We start from the raw sequence: 21,215 nt of genomic DNA on the forward strand, positions 1-21,215 counted from the left end.
ATTGCAAAGAGCGAAAAACAGGGAACTAATGGTCTCATAAACTATTTTTAGTCTCGTGGACCTTAAAATATCATTTCATTTCATAAGGTTGAGGAGATGAACCCTTCACTCAAACCAAAATCATTGGTTAGGCATGTTAAAACTTTTCAATTTCTATCATGTTATAAGGTCGAATAATCCAAGTCTGAAGACTTGGAGCTAGATGATGTTTATGTATCTCTTGTTGATGATCCCATTTCTAGTAGCGTTGAATCAATGATGAGTTTCATGAGTGACCATGTTGATCACTGATTTGTAGTTTTGATGTCTATTTTTGCTACTACTACTATCACTAAAGTTGTAGAGTTTTAGGAGTCCTCAAACTTTGAGCCATATTATTTATGTAGCTCATGTTGATGATCTCTTTGTCTAGTAGGGGTGATGAGTTTGATCATGATGAGTGATCATATTGTTAATCATTGATATGTAGACTTGTACTAGGTCAGTGGCCCCATAGCTTAGAGCAATGTCTTCGGACTCTAGAGGCCATTTAGAGCCTCATTGATTATGTATTTTGTTGTTGATATGTATTACACTCTGTGCCATTTTGATATATGCACCTTTACATGGTATATAAATCAGCAAACTTGCATATTTTGTTTCTATTGGCTTGGAATCATGGTTTTAAATCTTAAAAATAGTTTTTTCATTAAAAATAATTATTTAATGTATATTTTTAAAAACCGATTCATTTAGACCTAACCAGCCTCGGTTTGACTAGTTCCGGTTTGAAATCCGGTTTATTAGGTGGATCGGTCCGGTCACCGGTTCCGGTTTTTAAAACTATGGTGATAATCAAAGTTGTATCAACATATCTGGAGATCTCGTCTTTCATTCGAGGACGAAACATATCAATAATAAGTTCCACTTTATTAGGAACTTGGTACAGGATGGAATCGTGAAGCTAGAATATGTTTGACAGACGTACAGGAAGCAGACATACTGACAAAGGCTCTTCCTAATAAGAAGTTCGAATATCTAAGGAACCTGCTCAGTTTGGTAGATATTGGTGATTGTATTGATGATAAAGAAATGGAAGAGATTTGTTGAGGCTTTGAGAATGAAGCATTGCCTGGGGAGACATCAACGTGGCACTATGTGTTGATGTTAGGAATCTCGGAATTGAAAAGGTGGTGTTGTTTATTGAGCTCAGTTTTTGGATACATGCCTATATTTATGGGCTGGTGGTTAGCAATTAAGTCTGACGATACCTAGAAGGGTTGAAAGCTTGAGCCCACCTTAGTCCCACTTGGATAGATTGCCCTGGTCAAGAATCTAATCCATCGTACTGCAGTGCCTAAATTGTTGAGTGACTGGTTGGATAGATTGCCCTGGTCAGGAATCTAGTCCATGGCATTGCAGTGCCTAAAGGTTCTTCATGTTTTCATATAGTTTGAGATCTTCCATTGTACTTGCGCATTATGAATACCTCCCTAGTTAAGAGGGAGTCTTCAATAATGTAATTGAGCCATTATGTAAATGTACTTGTCAAAATAATAAAGAAAAGAATTTTTATTATTGTAACAATGACTTATTAAAGCATGGGTTTCATGCTTGGGTCATCATTATATTAGTCAAAGTCCCCAATGTCAACTTCTAGGATTAATATTGAGTTTATAGAGTCATGGTACATTTGAAAAGACCCTTCTTGGGCTTTCAGATCATGTAAAAAAAAATTGTATCAAGTCAAATATGAATTATGTGTCCTCCACATCATGTCGGCCTAAAGACCCCCATTCGACCCACAAGAAGCCTATTTATTGAAGGACGTCGAAATTATTTGGAGCACACACACTCTCAATCAATTCGATATCTCTAGAAGGACTAAGAAGTGTGAAGTCTACAATCGGAAGGAGAAAAGGAGTGCGAGTTTGGGGAGTCTCTAGAGAAGAAGAAAATCGAGCTTTTGGTGTCTCTCTCTCTCTGTTTCTAGAAACTATTGCCTAGTCGAAGTTGCTAGAAGGGGTCGAAGATCTTGGAGGTTGACATGGTGTGGAGGGAAAGTCTAGTCTTGGTCTAGGGTGAAGAGTCTCAAAGATTACTATTGAAAGGAAGAATTATCTTGACTGGGTTTTCCACTCGAGGGGGGTTTTGCCCAGGTATGTGCCTATATCTTGTGTCTCTAGTTTTCTGATCTTCATATATGTATAATTGCTTGATGAAAGATAAGATAATAAAGAAGTAAAAGAAGCCAACACACTCACGAGTAATTATCAAGAAAGGAGAATCAAACCCTAATATAATATCTTTTGATTTTCCAACATAACCAACCAACAATTGAGTGGATGACGTAGCAAAAGCCGCATCTACCCACATTATGCAAATAAAATTGCATGTCACACTATGTCTCAAGAATTTTAATATTCCTGCCTAGTAAAACCTTCACAAGTCAAGGTTTAATGCTCCTTCAATAAACTCTATGTGGAAACGTTTGATTTAACTATCCAAAGTCTGGACCTTTATAAACCTTTGAGCGGAACCTTATAAATCCTTCATAATCTTTGGTTAATTCTTATTACCTGTGCATATTAACCATACCATGGATTTTAGACTTTGGTTAAAACTCAACTTAAACCATAATACATTAATCTCGCTTATTTCTATTATAATTCCCATATAATAGAAATATTTCATAAACCACACTTAAACCTTACCTTTCCTCCATTCCACAAACCTTTGCACATATATCGATGCTCTCTTTAGCACATTAAATCTTCGCCATCGATCTCATTCCTCAATCTGACGGTTATCAACCATATCTCGCTATAACTAGCACAACACTTAATTTTCCAAATTCACGCGAGAAAAGTAGTTTGGCCAATCTCCATCGTCGATCAATCCGGCTCGATCCAACGGCTATCGCATCACTCGCTCGCCAACTAGCTTGGTCAATCTCCACCATCGATCACTCATGCTCGATCTAGCGGCTATTGCATAATCTCATGTGAAATCTTGCACAAACGATATCAGATCGAGAGCGTGCGAGAAAAGTGGTTTTCTCATGCTACGTGTCAACCCCTCAGGTTAATCGCGTGAAATCGTAGAATACCATTTACAGCTTTTAGGGCACGCGAGATACCACTGACCACTTGCGAAGACCGCTCCATCCTTCTGCTAACACGTGGTTTTAATCTCTGCCATTCATCTTCCGTCAATATCATCCATCGATCTGGCCGATCCGACAGTTCCCGTTCTTTGCTATTTAATTCTTTCTACGTCGTTGATCTTCCGTGTGCGACTTGACTATTCAATGACTTTTCTCCAGGCTCGATCAATCCATACATTGCATCAAAGACTTCAACCACAGAACCAGGTTGAAGCAAGGATTTCTTATTCCTTTCACTGATTTCGATCTTTGATTGTTCTTCCGCTTGACTCCTTCCTGAGCTTTGTTCTGCGTATTATTTAAACGCTATCACATCTGAACTTCAACTTTGATCCTTCAATCGGATTCAAACGATCAGACCACTATCCTTCATTCTCCACCTCTGTGTTCTGCTTTAATTCCACCTGCATACATATACTATGCAGAATTACTCTAATTCACACACAATTTATAATTCCATTAATCAATACACACCACACAACTTAGGAATCAAATTCTCTGTCTTTATAAACAATTATTTACATAATGAATCTCTCTCTCTGGCCTGATTTTCTAATCAGTGGCCTTTTTCCTTTCCTGCCTGTAGGCTTACAGTCAAACCCTATCTAATCTCTGAACTCTGATTCTCACTCTCTCACTAACTCTCTAACTCTCTCTATGCCTTTTAGGCTTACATTTATACAAAAGGTTCTGTTAACCATTTCTGGTTCAGATCCTTAATCTGCTCATCAAGTCCTAAAATCTCTCAATGATCCCTTGGGGATCTCAACAACTCCACTAAATCCTAAGGATTCTCTTTAATCACCAAAATCATGAAACCAATTCCTAATCTAAGATTTACAATATTTCAAAATCTCTCAATCCTCACTAATCACTCATCATCATTTATGTTCTCTTACATTCGGGAGCATTTACAAATATCCTCACAATATTTAATTAATTCCTATTCTTAATATCTCTCATAAACTTACTTAAAAACCTTAATAATTACATTAATTTAATACTCAGGAAACCAACTTCCTTGAAAACACAAGACCCCCTATGTCTACTAAAATACAATGATATTTCTGAGCTGAATGCTCCTGCATCAGACTCCCAAGGTTGAAAAAATTCATGATCTCCAGATCATGTGTTCTCATATGTTGATAGAAAACCTCCAGGGTCCCAAACTTTAGTTTGTAGTTGTTTGAATGCTCTGTTCCTTTGTTGTTGTTGTATGTTTGTTGTCTTTTGTTTCATCTTCCTCTCCTTGTCAATTAGTTTCAAATTCTGATTGATCACTCTTCCTGTTGCTGTCAATCTCCTCCATTTGGACTGCTTCATCATTAATTGCCATAATTCTTCAATCTCTATCTCCAACACATCCTTGGGCTGGTACATACTCTGCCATTTGTTGTTGTACTCTGTCCACTCATCTTCAAACTGTTGTTCATTATCTTCTCTTTGAAGTTGTTGGATTCTTACTACCGCCCTTTCATCCTTACCCTCTTGTGACTTTCCAAACAACCTTTGTTCAATATCTGTAAATTTACTTTCAAAAAATAAATTGTCCTCCAATTCCCCTTGTACTTGATTCCTCTCAAATACATCACTATGATGTTCATCAATTCCAGCATATTTTCCTTCCTCTTCCTTGACAACCCTCAGTAATTGTCCTTCACTTCCTTGACTGATTCTGACAATCAATTTAATTTCTTCAAGCACGGTATCTTCATGCTTTTCATTTTCCTCATCAGCATGTCTGACCTGGCAACTTCCAGTCTTCTTCAGTTCTAAAACTGACTCTTCAACTTGAAACATGTCTGTCTCATTTTCATCAAATCCTGTAATCATAAAACAATTATCAAAATTAAAAATATAAGGCCTCATTACCTCTTCTTCCTTTGGCAATATTTCAGTATGCTTCTCTGACTTTTCCTTCTCTATCAGCACATCAGTATGTTGATTCAACCTCTTTAAAGAATTCTCCAAAGGACTCTCGAAACTGTCAGCAAGTCTCTCTTCCACACCATCTACTTCAATGATGTCTTTCTGCTCTTGTCCACTGTAGTGAACTCCTTCGTCTGCAATCACACTGTCATACTTTGAGTTTTCCAGCAAATATTCCAGCAATTCAATTTCTCTTTGACACTTCATAAGTATTTCATCATCACTTATAATTCTTGCATTTGTACACAAATTATCAGTTTGAAAATTACAAGGTTCAACAATCTCAATTGTTGCTTCACATATCAGTTCTTCAGACTGAATTTCATCTCCTTCTTTCACAAGAAATTGTTCTTGTGTTGTAACAGCTTCAAATATCAATGTTTTACTAAATTCTTTCTGCTGTAACAAGTCAACACTTTTTTCATCCAAGAGACATTCTCCATCATTCTTTACTTCAGAGTATTTATCTTCTAAAAGATACTCTTCCATACTTTTGACAGCTTCAAAAGACTGCTCATCTTCTGCAAAACCTGTAATCACATCAAAATTATTAGATTCAAATATACAAGGTTTCATATCCTCCTGCTAATCTGAATTTGTCCAACAGTTCAGAAAATCATCAATAATTCCTTCTTCAGCAAAGTAAACTTCTTGCTGTCTTGAATTCGCACAATGGTTCATAAGATCTTTCACAGATCTCCAGTCTTCATCTTCACCCAGAACTTCACCCTGTTCTACTTCACAAATGGAAACGTCCATTTTCAACTCAACTTCTCTGAGTTCTTCAGACTTCAATTGAACATTCATTACATGCTCAAGCTTCACCGGCTCTTCTGCTAACTGCATATTCACCTGTTGATTTCTCTTCTCTTGTAGCCTCTGCCACTTTACTTTCTTCCTTATGACATAACCATGCTTCTGGTCTTCTTTATTTATCTGCAACATCTTCATCAATATCTCAAGATGAACTGCAATCTCAGCCTTCTCCCTCTCATATTCTTCTTCACTTAATTGTCTCTGTAGGCCATTTGCCTTGGCATCCTCTTTCTTCACTTTTCTTCTGCTGTGGTCTTTCTCAGAACCTCTATTATCTTTGTTATGACTATCAGTAGTCATCTCCTTCTCTATCTTCATGAGTTCCTCACTCGCTTACTATAAGTTGCACTAAAGCCTCTATATCAGCAAGTCCCGCCACTTACCTCACCAAGCTTTCCTCTATACTTGGTCTTTTGGCAAACACTTGGTTCTCTATTCTCTCGAACCTCTTTGAGCACTTCTCTCTGCTCCTTCTAGGCTTCAACTCATCTGCACCTTTTAAAAAAACAATTGTCCTCTTGTATTTCAATCATAAATGAAATACTAGGTTCTAGCCATCTCTTCTTCCACTCATAAATTCTTACCAGCTTCCTTCATTACTGCTTCTTTTCTTTTGCTGAGATACCTTCTTTTGTCTACAACCTGAATTCTACAACCACAATCTTCAAACCAAATTAAAACAAAAACATATCATCTCACCTTCAAGATCTCTGCATGATCTTGTTCTACCATTCACCTGCACTTTGAATGGATTGTTCTCTATTTCTTTGCATCTGCAAATTCTGCTACACTTTATCTCTATGTGCCTATTGTTTGTCAGATTTAAAATCTGATCTCCTCTTGCCTGTATATATACCTTCAAAACATAACTCTATTCTAAATTTCTCAAAGAATTTTTACACGCAGAATTTCCTTGTTCAACTCTGATACCAAAAATGACGCAGCAAAAGCCGCATCTACCCACATTATGAAAATAAAATTGCATGTCACACTATGTCTCAGGAATTTTAATATTCCTGCCTAGTAAAACCTTCACAAGTCAAGGTTTAATGCTCCTTCAATAAACTCTATGCGGAAACGTTTGATTTAACTATCCAAAGTCTAGACCTTTATAAACCTTTGAGCGGAACCTTATAAATCCTTCATAATCTTTGGTTAATTCTTATTACCCACGCATATTAACCATACCATGGATTTTAGACTTTGGTTAAAACTCAACTTAAACCATAATACATTAATCCCGCTTATTTCTATTATAATTCCCATATAATAGAAATATTTCATAAACCACACTTAAACCTTACCTTTCCTCCATTCCACAAACCTTTGCATGTATATCGATGCTCTATTTAGCGCATTAAATCTTCTCCATCGATCTCATTCCTCAATCCAACAGTTATCAACCATATCGCGCTATAATTAACACGACGCTTAATTTTCAAAATTCACGCGAGAAAAGTAGTTTGGCCGATCTCCACCGTCGATCAATCCCGCTCGATCCAATGGCTATCGCATCACCCTCTCGCCAACTAGCTTGGCCGATCTCCACTGTCGATCAATCCCGCTCGATCCAACAGCTATCGCGTAATCTCGCATAAAATCTTGCACAACCGATATCAGAATCAAAGCACCCGAGGAAAGTGGTTTTCTCATGCTATGTGTCAACACCTCCAGTTAATCGCGTGAAATCGTAGAATAACAATTACAGCTTTTAGGCCGCGCGAGATACCACTGACCACTTGCGAAGACCGCTCCATTCTTCTGCTAACACGTGGTTTTAATCTCCACCATTCATCTTTCGTCAATATCATCCGTCGATCTGGCCGATCCGACGGTTCCCCTTCTTTGTTGTTTAATTCTTTCTACGTCGTTGATCTTCTATATGCGACTTGATTGTTCAATGACTTTGCTACGGCTCGATCAATCCATACATTGCATCGAAGACTTCAACCACAGAACCAGGTTGAAGCAAGGATTTCTTATTCCTTTCACTGATTTCGATCTTTGATTGTTCTTCCACTTGACTCCTTCCTAAGCTTTGTTCTGCGTATTATTTACAGTTTAAACGCTATCACATCTGAACTTCAACTTTGATCCTTTAACCGGATTCAAACGATCAGACAACTATCCTTCATTCTCCACGTCTGTGCTCTGCTTTAATTCCACCTGCATACATATACTATGCAAAATTACTCTAATTCACACACAATTTATAATTCCATTAATCAATACACACCACACAACTCAGAAATCGATTTTTCTGTCTTTATAAACAATTATTTACATAATGAATCTCTCTCTCTGGCCTGATTTTCTAATCAGTGGCCATTTTCCTTTCCTGCCCGTAGGCTTACAGTCAAACCCCATCTAATCTCTGAACTCTAATTCTCACTCTCTCACTAACTCTCTAACTCTCTAACCAACTAACTCTCTCTATGCCTTTTAGGCTTACATTTATACAAAAGGTTATGTCAACCATTTCTAGTTCAGATCCTTAATCTACTCATCAAGTCCTAAAATCTCTCAATGATCCCTTGGGGATCTTAACAACTCCACTAAATCCTAAGGATTCTCTTTAATCCCCAAAATCATGAAACCAATTCCTAATCTAAGATTTACAATATTTCAAAATCTCTCAATCCTCACTAATCACTCATCATCACTCATGTTCTCCTACATTCGAGAGCATTTACAAATATCCTCACAATATTTAATTACTTCCTATTCTTAATATCTCTCATAAACTTACTTAAAAACCTTAATAATTACATTAATATAACACTCAGGAAACCAACTTCCTTGAAAACACAAGACCCCCTATGTCTCCTAAAATGCAATGATACTTCTAAGCCGAATGCTCCTGCATCAGTGGCTCCCCAAAAAACTACGTAGGCCCAACAAGACTGTCTCTGCGTGTGTACTGGAGAAAGATTTTTGGCCTGATGACTAGTCATTGATTGAGTCTGGTAAACTCCACCAAAAGGGTGGCAAAAGCCAACGTAGTTATGTCTCCAAAAGCCAGTAACCAATGCTTCTTTTCAAGTCCCTCTCCCAGTAAGTGTGTATTTCCCTTCTGTGTCCAGACTCCCTACAAAACAATTCAATTTCACCTGTATAATACTCCTGAAAAAGCTCACAAGTATGGAAATGTCTTCCCTAGGGTGGCACTTGAAGTCCACCGAAGTAGGAGTTGAGATTTCCCCTCAGAAATCTCGTGTGCTAAACAACACTCTCTTGACCCAGCTAAAAAACCTGAGCAAACAATGGTTCAGATATCAAATTAGCAAAAAGATCCCCAAAATGAAACCCTCTGTGAAAATTCCTATTGTCATAAACCGGAATCTACTTCGCCTACTTGATTTTTTAAATTTACATTCATCAAGTTATTCTTCTGAATACTGAAGCAAATTACTTCTGCAGCCTACACTAATTAATTATTTGATCCCATGAAATAGAAAACAAAGCAAAGAACAAGATACGTAGGACACACTTACTGTTGGACACAATAGTCCCTGGAAAAACCCAATGCTGAAAAACCGGTGCAGCAGTTCTGAGGGTTTATTATTATGCAGGAGAAATATCTGAATACATATCTAAGATGATCATCTAGCAATCTTTTACAGAGACAATATTGGTGGAAAATCTGAGTGAGTTTTACCTCACTTCACCTGGCAGAATTCCAGTTGATCCGGCACAAGACTGGCTAACACCGGCTATTTCTACGCTAGCCCTGCATCAGCCTTTCAGGCTCTGCGTCACCTCTTCCGCCCTCTACGTCAACTATCCTGGTTGTTCTGGCAATTCCCGGTAGTTCCGGTTGTTTCTGGCAATTCTGAATTTTGCGTGACAAACAGCTTTTCTGCTCTGCACTTGCCCTCCTGGATCTGCATCAGGGCTATGTGGGCCTAGACTGGGCCATTGTCAGCTCTCCCGGGTACTGCATTGCCTCTCTGCAAGCTCTCTCTGCCTCTTTGTCAGTATTCTCCGAAAAGTCTTGGATTTTCACTGCCCCTCTATTGCTGAATGAACACTTAGATCGAATTTCTCAGCTTCCTAGCCCCAGAAATCAAACTCTAGATCAATTCTTTCTCTCTTTGTGTTTTTCCAAATGAACCTCGAGCCTCTATTTTATACATTTCCTGTTGAGTCTTCAATGGCCAATATTAAGTCTCTAATCAACGGCTAAGATTAAAACATGACTCGATCCGCCTTCTAGGTCATTCTCACCTATATTTTGATTAATACCCATTAATATTTTAATTTCCCTAAGTTTAGACTTAGGAACATCAATAAAAATATTAATTATTTTAATAAAATACAATTCAGGTGGAATTTCACCAAACGGTTTCTGGGTTCTTTAGAACTGATGTGCCTTAGCCTCTCCACCAATTTTCAAGGCTAGAGCACTTCTGATGCTACCAAAAACTAACACTCACTCTTAGCGAGGAAAGTGATCTAGCAACAATGTCCACTTGCATGTTGCTCTGTTCTGAAGCACCTCCCTTCTGCACTGTTGCTGCCACCAACATTGTGCAACTGCTGCTACTGTACTGCTGCCCATGACACTGCCACTGCTGCATCTGTACTACATCTCCCTCTCAAACGCTGCATCTACTATGCTGTTAGCACTATCACTGCTAACACTGCATTCGTACTGCAACTCAGTTGCTGAGAGAAGCAACTAAAAAACATCCAAAATTAGTTGAACTTAACTGTGTTCAGCATATGACAATGAATGTTAGAATCTGACTGCTACTGATTCTAACCCTCTGAATCTTCTGTGTTGCTGCTGAACCCCTGCAATGTGCCAACTGAACTACTACCAACCTTGCTCTACGCTGATCAGTCTTTGGTCCCCAACTATTGCATTTGTCCTCCAAACACTCGACTGCATCATCTGACACTAAGTCCATCTCGCTACTGCTAAATCTTGGGCTCCCGTAGCAAGGAATTGATCCAAGAGGTGGACTCTTCAAGGATCCTGCCCACATGTATTCCTCCCGACTACATCTCAATATCACCTCATCTCCCGCCTGGAGATGCATGGTCACTCATGGAAAACTCATCCTCATCAATCTTTGCTGAAGCAGCCTTAGGATCATGTTTCTCATCCTTATCAATTTTTCTTCAAAGGACACTGGGATGCATAGTGGCCCATCTCACCACAATTGAAACATTTTACCTTCAAAATGTCCTCCTTTCGCTTCGGCTTCTACTGTCCCTTCACTGCTAGAGCTGTGTTCTCCTCCTCCTCCTTTGTCTTTGTGCCACTCCCACTACTTCCATTAAGGTTGATCTTCACTAGGTCCCTCCTTATCTCCTCCTGTTGAAGAGCCGCCCACATCTCCTCCCATGAAGGTAATTTTCTTTGCCCAATATGCTTTGGATGAAAACTTGCCATTCATATGAGACTCCATTCAAGGCTATCCTCACCATCGCGGTTGGCTAAGTGGACCCCACTGTAGCAAGTTGGTCTCTAGTGTCTTGAAGACATTGAAGACAGAGGTTCACCCCTTCTCCTTTCTGCATCAAGGCCTGCTGCAACTTCTGCTGCAAATACATCTTCCATTGTTCAGAAGAGCCTCCATACAGAGAAGACAAGGCTTCCCACATCTCTCGGGTTGTATCATTGCCCTGCAAGTGTGAGACCATATGATCTCGAACTCCATCGAGAAAGAGACTCTTTGCCTTCCCCTGCTCGGCATTGTACTTCTTCTTTTGATCGTTGTCAACAGAAACAGCGACAACACTTTTGACGTAGGCCTAGAGATCATATTCTTCGAAAACAGCGAATATGTTGGTCTTCCATATGACATAGTTGGAAGTTGCTTCCAACCTATCCTGATCTCTGAGTCCATGCGATGCCATCTCACCCAATTGCTGAACTAACTCTTCTAGTCACTGCTTAGCACTGCTCTGCTGCGCAGCAAGTGCGAAATTTGAACTTTCTGGCAAAAAGTTCTCTAAGGAGAAAAATCCCCTTCTACGTGTCTTCGATCTTTTCCAACGGATTTTTGCCCCAGCAGAAACTGTGCCCTTCAAGCACTGTGTTGAGGCTCTGCGTAACTCCCTCTACCTCTGCAAACATACGAACTAGAAATCGTACCTCTATGTCATCACCCTCAGAGAGAAATTTCCTCGGATCGGCTCCTTGGCAAGCACTGCGCAATCCCTTCAAGGGGATTCGAATTGCTGCTAAGTGCAGCATTCCACCTCACTACTCAGCACTGGAACTGCTCTTGTTATTTCAAAATCAACGTCGTCATACCATGTGAAAATTCCTAGACTCGAAGGAACCCCTACTGCAGCAAATTTGAATCTACTTCACCTACTTGATTTTTTAAATTTACATTCATCAAGTTATTCTTCTGAATATTGAAGCAAATTACTTCTGCAGCCTACACTAATTAATTTTTTGATCTCATGAAATAGAAAATAGAGCAAAGAACAAGAGACATACGACACACTTATTTTTGGACACAATAGTCCCCGAAAAAACCCAATGCAAGAAAACCAATGTAGCAATTCTGAGGATTTATTATTATGCAGGAGAAATATCTGAATACATATCTAGGATGCTCATCTAGCAATCCTTAACAGAGAAAATACTGGCGGAAAATCTGAGTGATTTTTACCTCACTTCACCTGGCAAAATTCCAGCTGATCCAGCGCAAGACTAGCGAACCCCAGCTATTTCTACGTTGGCCCTGCGTTATCCTTTCAGGCTTTGCATCACCTCTTATGCCCTCTGCGTCATCTATACTGGTTGTTCCAGCAATTCCCAGTAGTTCTGAATTCTGCGTAACAGGCAGCTTTTCTGCTTTGTGTTGGCCCTTCTGCCTCTGCGTCAAATGTGTGTGGCCCCACACTAGCCCAGCGTCAGCTCTCCCGGCTACTGTGTTGCCTCTCTGTAAGCTTTCTCCACCTCTCTGTCAGTATTCTCCAGAAAGGCCTTCTCTCGAATTCTCACTGCCCCTCTGCTGCTGAATGATCACTTAGATCGAATTTCTTAGCTTCCTAGCTCCAGAAATCGAACTCTAGATCAATTCTCTCTCTTTGTGTGTTTCCAAATGAACCCCAAGCCTCCATTTAATACTTTTCCTCTTGAGTCTTCAACAGCCGAGATAAAGTCTCTAACCAACAGCTAAGATTAAAACATGACCTGATCCGCCTTCTAGATCATTCTCACCCATATTTTGATTAATACCCATTAATATTTTAATTTCCCTAAGTTTAGACATAGGAACTCCATTAAAAATACTAATTATTTTAATAACATACAATCGGGGTGGAATTTAAGCAAACGGTTTATGGGTTCTCTAGAACTCATGTGCCTTAGCCTCCCCACCAATTTTCAAGGCTAGAGCACTTCCGATGCTACCAAAACCTAACACCCTCCACCTCTATTTATCTTGTTGCCCCCTCTTCCTTCATGTGGCCCCCAGAATTCGAATTCTCTCTCCTCTTTCTTCCCATGAGTTCGAACTCTCCTAAGAGGTACGAATTCCCTTTGAAGTGGCCCCCACATTCCACTTGCACTTTGATTTATTACCTTTTCTAATGTTTGGAAGCCTTCTTTTGCTAAAAAGCCAAGTGGGGTCCTCCTAAGCCACCTTTCCTATGTCCTAATGCCAAAATATCTCTCAAGGGTCAAAATTGCAAAAATGGAAATTCTTCTTAACCATATTAATTAATTGGGTACATTACAGGTCACTTAGTGGTTATAGAGTCATTTTTGACCCATCCTTCATCATTACAATCCACATTAGTGTTAAATGCGTCACTTTGATCCCAACTTTTATGCATTTGGTAGTAACAAATATGAACCATACCACTATATATTTTAGGCTTTTTGTAATCCTAAGGAGTTAGCTCAACTAGGTGTTGCCAACGTTTTTGGCCATTTTGCTACCTCTGTGCAAGTAGGTGCCCAATTCAAATCCCTCTAGGTTAGGCACACTAATCTATGCCAACAAGTTTATTAGAGATATCATCCACAAAGGTGGGAAAGAATCCCTTGGGTTCTCCTATAAGACTTTCCTTGAAAAAAAATTATTCGAGGATTTTCCAAATTCATAATCATGATTGTCAACTATTCTTAGCGCAATTCATCGATTTATTTAGGTATCAACAATAGCTACCCCATGTCTTTGTTCTTAGGATGTCCATATGTTCATTATGTGGAGACACTACTTACCTTAAGTCATGAGTTTCTTAACTTATACCATTATTGTTAAAATTAGCAACTAGGGCCAAATTCCATGTGGGTCATCTTATTAATGGAAGTTGATATTTTTCTTGGATCCCTCTCATAGAGAGGTGTAGGATTTATCTAAAGATCATCTGATTCCGATAAGTATTCATGGAGATATGAATTTATTTGTGTTATGGGACAATTCGTCAAGGTCGGCCAGCAACCAAATAAACCGCACTTGTGCTCAACGTTTTAGTATAAAGAGAGGTGGCCTTCAAGTCATTTCAACACACTTGGGATCTCTTCCTCTCTACTTGTCTTTGGGTTTTAGTAAGAGGAGAGATCCTAAGGGATAACACTGCCCTAATCCAGAGGGCAGAAGCTGGAACTGCCGAGAATAGCTGGAACTGTCGGCACTGCCGAGAACTGCAGAAACTGCCAGGAACTGTCGGAACTGCCTGGAATAGCCGGAACTGCCAGGAATAGCCAGAATCGCTGGAACTGCCAGGAATAGCCGGAATTGTCAAAACTGCTGGAACTGCCGGGAATAGCCAGAATAACCAGAATTGTGGGAACTATCGGAACTTCCAAGAACTGACAGAACTAGCGGTAAAAGCCGGAACTGCCGGAACTGTCAGGAATTGCCGAAATTGCCGGAACTGCGGGGACTACAGGAAATAGCCGGAATTACCGGAACTGTGGGAACTGCCAAGAATAGTCGGAACTACCGGGATTAGTCGGAACTACCGGGAATAGCCGGAACTGTCGAAACAGCCAGGAAAGTTGACGCAGAGGGCAGAAGCTGAAACTGCCGGGAACTGTCGGAACTGCCGGGAATAGCCGGAATTGTCGGAACTGCCAGGAACAACCGAAATTGCCGAAACTGTCGGAACAGCGAGAGCATCTGTCTCTGAAGGAGAGCAGCATGCAAGGGACAACGAGCATGCAACAACAAGCATGCAAAGGAAAACAAGCATGCTAGGGACAACAAGCAAGCAAGATGCAGCCAGCCCATAGGTCAGTATGGCAACATGGTGCAGCAATGGCACATAATGCAGTATAGTGATGGGTACAATCGTGATTAATGAAGCATGATGAGATGCAGCATAGTGATGATGGGTGCAACATGGTGCAGCACGGTGAGGTGTAGCATGATGACGAAATGCAGCACAACGATAGGTGAAGGAGTCACCTTGGAGAATCAATTGAAGCAGCATGTCTTCAACTGATCTCATGTATCATCTTCGTAGAGATGATCTATGCTCTTATCTAGATAGGTCAAAGTGTTGACTTCTGTTGTAAATGTACTATCTCTCTCTCTCTCTGTTGAACTATTGAAGAACATATAAGAAGAATTGATCAAGGGTTCCCTCAGTGGATTCCTCATCCCTCTTCAAATTCACCAAGGGTGAAGCCGAAGCAGAGAATATTATCAGAATGGCGCAGCAGAAGTTTATGATGGCCTACCTAAAGATCACTTCAATGGGAAGTCCGCATCTAAGGGTGGAAGGAAAGGCAGATGCCTTGGTTGTAATAAGTTCGGCCATTATGCGAAGGAGTGTTTGAATGGCGGAGACACGTCTCTTGATGAAGATAACAATCATTCCAAGGACATCTTCAATGATCAAAGGAATGATAGGTAATGCAGGTCATCAAGGCCGACTCTTCAAAGAAAGCAAGGAACCCCAGGTATGAAGAATCAAATGTTGCTTTTGATAAGATAAAGAAGCGTTATCTTGTATGAAGAATCAAATGTTGTTTTTGATAAGATAAAGAAGCGTTATCTTGTATTGGCCCTCTCCGTCAGATTCTTTGGGAATCTGGCTTATTGGTTGTAGTGCTTCAAGGCACTTCATCGGATAGAAGGGTGCATTCTCTAATTTGGTAGAGATGGAAACAGTCGTGGCATTATACTTGGAGCCGATGCCACCTATCCTGGAAAGGGTGTAGGGAATCTTACCCCTCAATTGAATGAGGGTAACTCGATTCATTTACAGAATCTCTTTTATGTACCTAATCGCAAGAACCTGGTGTCCATTTCAGCAATGGAAGTCAAAGGTTACGAGGTGGCACTCATCGATGGAAAGGTACGCGTTCGAAAATAGAATTTTCAAAAAAAAAATTGAGTTCAGAGTTGTATCGAGTTGCAGGAAGTCCACTGGGGACCATGTCCATTGACACATAGCACCAGAGGTCTGTGAGTCAGATGGTAACAGGGATGCCTGAATTCAAAAAGAGCATGAAAGTACATGTCTGAGATGTACCGAAGGAAAATCTTACAAGGGAACCATTCCCCTCATGTAACAGGTCCACAGGTTTGGAAGAACCTGAGGGGCTTGAGATTGATGATCAGGAATCTCATGTATGCAGGTGGAATAAAGCACTCTATGGCTTGAAGCAAAACTCCTCGGGCGTAGTATGAGAGGATTGATAACTGTCAGATGAAGCTAAGATTCACTAAGAGTGAAGCCGATCCAAACCATTGTTTGAAGGTTGTGGATGATAGACCTCTCATACCAGCACCTTATGAGGACAACCTATTTCTGACAAGTGCAGACCCTCTCATTTGCAGAAGTAAGAGGGAGTTGGATTCCGGATGTGGAATGATAAACTACAAGCCTGTGACTACCTCGAGGATCTTAACTTTCAGAAGTTATATGGTAGTGATGTCGGACCAGATTTGGGAAATGCCTCTGAGTTTCATAAACTCATTCGCATTGATGTTCTTGGTGAACTTTTGTTCGGACATATGTTTTGCAGTTAGCATGGTGAGCTCATATTTGGTTGAGCCTCACTGGATTGGAGCCAAGAATCTTCTGAGATATCTTCAGGATACAATCTCTCATGGATTGAGATACACTGCCGGAAATATGAAACTACATGATTATTTGAATGCTGACTGGGCAGGCAGTGTGGAGGATCACTAGAGCACTTCTCAGTGCTAGTTCTCTTTGGATTCTGCTTCGATATCATGGAGGAGTAGGAAGCAGAAGTCGGTTGCTATAAGCACCGCCAAGACCGAATACATAGCTACGAGTATGATCTCGTGTTAAGCTGCATGGTTGCAGAACCTCTTAAGTGAGCTGTTTATACACATGATGAATACCACTGTGATTCTCTGTGACAACTAGAGGGGGGATTCGATTATTAAGGAATCTTGTATTCGATGATTGCTCCAACAGATAAACATCAGATACTGCCTTATCTGGGATATGGTAAGTCGATAAGCGAGGAGGCTCCATCGCATTGAGACTGATGTACAAGTTGCGGACATTTTGTCAAAGCCCCGAGGAAAGGTCAAATCTGTGACTTTTCCGAACGACTTGGAGTCGTTGAGAGGCCTTCTTATAAGGGTCCTGCACGTTGCATGCATTGAGCTCTGGGAGCTCTGGGGGCTTGGGGTACTTACTGGAGCAACATACGACAACAGGGCGACTCACCCTCCCCTAGTGGTGCACTATGTACAAGATGACAAGTTCAACCTTCCCCTGTGATACCCGTGGCGACTGTGGAACAGAATGATTAGTTATCCTGTGGGTCGGGATGATTAGTTCTCCCGTGGCAACTGTGGAACAGGATGATTAGTTCTCCTGTGGGTCGGGATGATTAGTTCTCCCGTGGCAATTGTGAAACAGGATGATTAGTTCTCCTGCAGGCCGGGATGATTAGTTCTCCCGTGGCAACTGTGGAACAGGATGATTAGTTCTCCTATGGGCCGGGATGATTAGCTCTATCGTGGCAACTGTGAAACAGGATGATTAGTTATCCTGTGGGCTGGGATGATTAGTTCTCCCGTGGCGATTGTGGGGCAGGATGATTTGTTCTCCTGTGGACAGGATGATTAGTTCTCCTGTCGAGGCATCCTACCCATGCAATCTGGGACTCATGGGAAGTACCACTCATCTAATCAATGAGCAGGGAAATGGGGTTAGGGACCATAGTAGTATTATCGATGGATGCATCGATGTATCTACCGTACTCCCTATGCTAGGATGACCTCCATTGATCTGGGATCAATGAAACTGATATGGGATCAATATGAGTGGTTTGAGACACTCTCTTGTGATATTGATCTTGGATCAATAAAACTGACTTCGGGCCAGTAAGAGTGATGTGACACACTCTCTTCAGATGAAACTGACTTCGGGTCAGTAGAGAATGGTATGAGACATTCTCGATTAATTTTTCTTCTTCATGGTTCAGCAGAGCAAAGCAAAGCAAAGCAGAGCTCAGCAGAATAGAGCAGTGCAGAGCACTGACGGCAGCGATAGTACAGTCGGACATATGGATCAGAGGATGGAGTTCTCCCTAGTTAAGAGGGAGTGTTAAAATTAGCAACTAGGGCCAAAATCCATGTGGGTCATCTTATTAATGGAAGTTGATATTTTTCTTGGATCCCTCTCATCGAGAGGTGTAGGATTGATCTAAGGATCATTCGATTCCGATAAGTATTCATGGAGATATGAATTTATTTGTGTTATGGGACAATTCGTCAAGGTCGGCCAGCAACCAAATAAACCCCACTTGTGCTCAACGTTTTAGTATAAATAGAGGTGGCCTTCAATTCATTTCAACACACTTGGGATCTCTTCCTCTCTACTTGTCTTTGGGTTTTAGTAGGAGGATAGATCCTAAGGGATAACACTGCCTTAGTCCAGAGGGCAGAAGCTGGAACTGCCAGGAATAGCCGGAATTGCGGAATTGCCAGGATTTGCCAGAACTGTCGGGAATAGCCGGAAATTCCGAAACTGCCGGGAATAGCCAGAATCGTCGAAACTGTCGGAACTGCCGGGAATTGTCGGAATTGCCGGAACTGCCGGGAATAGCCGGAATAACCAGAATAAGTCGTAACTGCCGGAACTGTCGAGAACTGTCGGAACTGCCGATAAAAGCCAAAACTGTCGGAACTGCCAGGAATTGCCAGAATTGTCGGAACTGCCAGGACTGCCGGAACTACTGGGAATAACCGAAATTGTCGGAACTGCTGAGAATAGCCGGAACTGCCGAGAATAGCCGGAATTGCCAGGAACAGCCAGAACAACCAGGAAAGCTGACGTAGAGGGCAGAAGCCAAAACTGTCGGGAACTGCCGGAACTATCGGGAAAAGCCAGAACTACCGAAACTGCCGGAACTGTCGGAATTGCCAGAATTGCTGGGAACAACCGAAATTATCGAAACTGCCGGAACAGCCAGAGCATCTGTCTCCGAAGGAGAGCAGCATGCAAGGGACAACTAACTAACATTGGGACAGTTGTATGGTACTTAGTAGCAAATACACCAAGCATGCAATGTTACAGCTAGCATGCAATAACAAGCATGCAAAGGACAACAAGCATGCTAGGGACAACAAGCAAGCAAGATGCAGCTAGGACATAGGTCATTATGGCAACATGGTGCAGCAATGGCACATAATGCAGTACAGTGATGGGTACAGTCATGATTAATGAAGCATGATGAGATGCAGCATAGTGATGATGGGTGCAACATGTTGCAGCATGGTCAGGTGCAGCATGATGACGAAACGCAGCATAATGATAGGTGAAGAAGTCACCTTGGAGAATCAGTTGAAGCAGCATGTCTTCAACTGATCTCATGTATCATCTTCTTAGAGATGATCTATGCTCTTATCTAGATAGGTCAAAGTGTTGACTTCTGTTGTAAACGTACTATCTCTCTCTCTCTGTTGAACTATTGAAGAACATATAAGAAGAATTGATCAAGGGTTTCCCCACATTGGGGTTTGTCCCTGGCTAGCGCCACATCTTGTGTCCTCTTGTCTTGGCTTGTCTTCTGCGATTTATGTTTATGTTCTATCTACAGTTTACTTTAATGTTGTTGTGATTGCTAATCTGGAAAAGATATTGAGCTAACAGTGAAAATTGAAATAAATTGCTCTAAGCATAGAACATACCTAAAATTAACAATTATCCAATGGTGGGTTACATTATCTTCCATTTGATCAATTGTTTTTTTATATCTGATAGCTTATGCTTTTTGTCTGTTGGATATGTCAAATAGCATTCCCTACTACTTATGGCATATTGCAAAACAACTCGACAATTTCTCATGTTTGATATAAGCTATTCTAGATGCAATTTAATAAGCAACGTATTTTCTTTTATGGATAGATTAGCAATAACTACAAAAGCATATAGTTTCCATCCATTAAATTAAATAAAAATGTTCATTCCAACCTTTTCATATTTGGATAATTGCTCATGTGCTTTCGTTTTTGCTTCATTTGCCCGCAACTCCAATGAACTAACTTCATGCTTATGGTTTCTAATATATCCCTCAAGGCTTTCCACCTTAAAGATTCACAACAAATAGAACTTTAGTCCCTAACCAACATGTCCTTTTGTACTTTTGTCTACATGTAACGTTACAACTTCAAATATGAAAACCATGCACACCATCTATATCCAATAGCTCAAAAGATTGGTATTGGGAAATTCTACGATTATTTACTCAAAAATACAACTAAAGATGTTAATTCAACCTTTTTCTCCAATTCATTGATTCTTGCATAAGCCTTTTCAATTTGTGTTTTTTCATCCCATACTTCCTTTTCCTGCAATGAGCACCAATAGTATTCCAAAGTTATGCTTTCAAATCATGAAAGAAGAAAATATTAACTACAAACAACACATCAAATGTGTTGTTAAGCACAAAATTACAACGCCATGTAAGTAGAAATGGGATGGGGCAAAACATCACCTTTTACTCCATTGTGAGAAATATAGCCACGTTATAAAGGGGGTGGTATTAGAAAGCAACAGTTGAGAAGAAGCATTCCTAGAGAATCATGTACAATATATAACAAAGACAACAGTAAGGATGAAACACATCCAAAACAAACTCGTCAAATCCAAACCAGTCGATGTAGATGACCCACCTTTGAGAGTCAAATCCAAATGAAAAGCATTCTAAGAGAACCATGTCGAGGATACAACAAAGTGAATAGTAACCAAGATACAAGTTAAAGGCAAGTTCCATAGAGACAAACTACTCCATGTAGACGAGCCATAATTGGGGGTCAAATCCAAATGAGCAATGTAGCAACTCCTCATATCCAAATATGGGTTATTACCCTTTTCACACATCTCCTTTTTTTATTTTGTAAGATGTGTT

At 40.5% G+C, this 21,215-nt stretch overlaps 1 protein-coding gene across 10 annotated transcripts in view; it reads right to left on the reverse strand.

Moving 5' to 3' along the window:
* The window catches only part of LOC149209028 (uncharacterized), a 369,369-nt gene that overhangs the window by 188,958 nt on the left and 159,196 nt on the right, over positions 1-21,215 (reverse strand). For 9 of the 10 annotated variants that reach the window (XM_089396260.1, XM_089396263.1, XM_089396258.1 and 6 more), the window contains exons 6-7: positions 20,584-20,655; positions 20,279-20,392 (exon numbers count right to left, since the gene is read on the reverse strand). The exons of the other annotated variant lie outside the window; for it this stretch is intronic. In XM_089396260.1, coding sequence (XP_089252386.1) covers positions 20,279-20,392; positions 20,584-20,655 — 186 coding nt within the window. The remainder of the gene's footprint in view (positions 1-20,278; positions 20,393-20,583; positions 20,656-21,215) is intronic. 10 annotated transcript variants of the gene reach the window in all.

Source organism: Pinus tabuliformis, chromosome 1_2 (genome assembly GCF_031772625.1).
Source record: "Pinus tabuliformis cultivar Carrire ecotype Pingquan chromosome 1_2, CPIR1, whole genome shotgun sequence".
NCBI lineage: Eukaryota > Viridiplantae > Streptophyta > Pinopsida > Pinales > Pinaceae > Pinus > Pinus tabuliformis.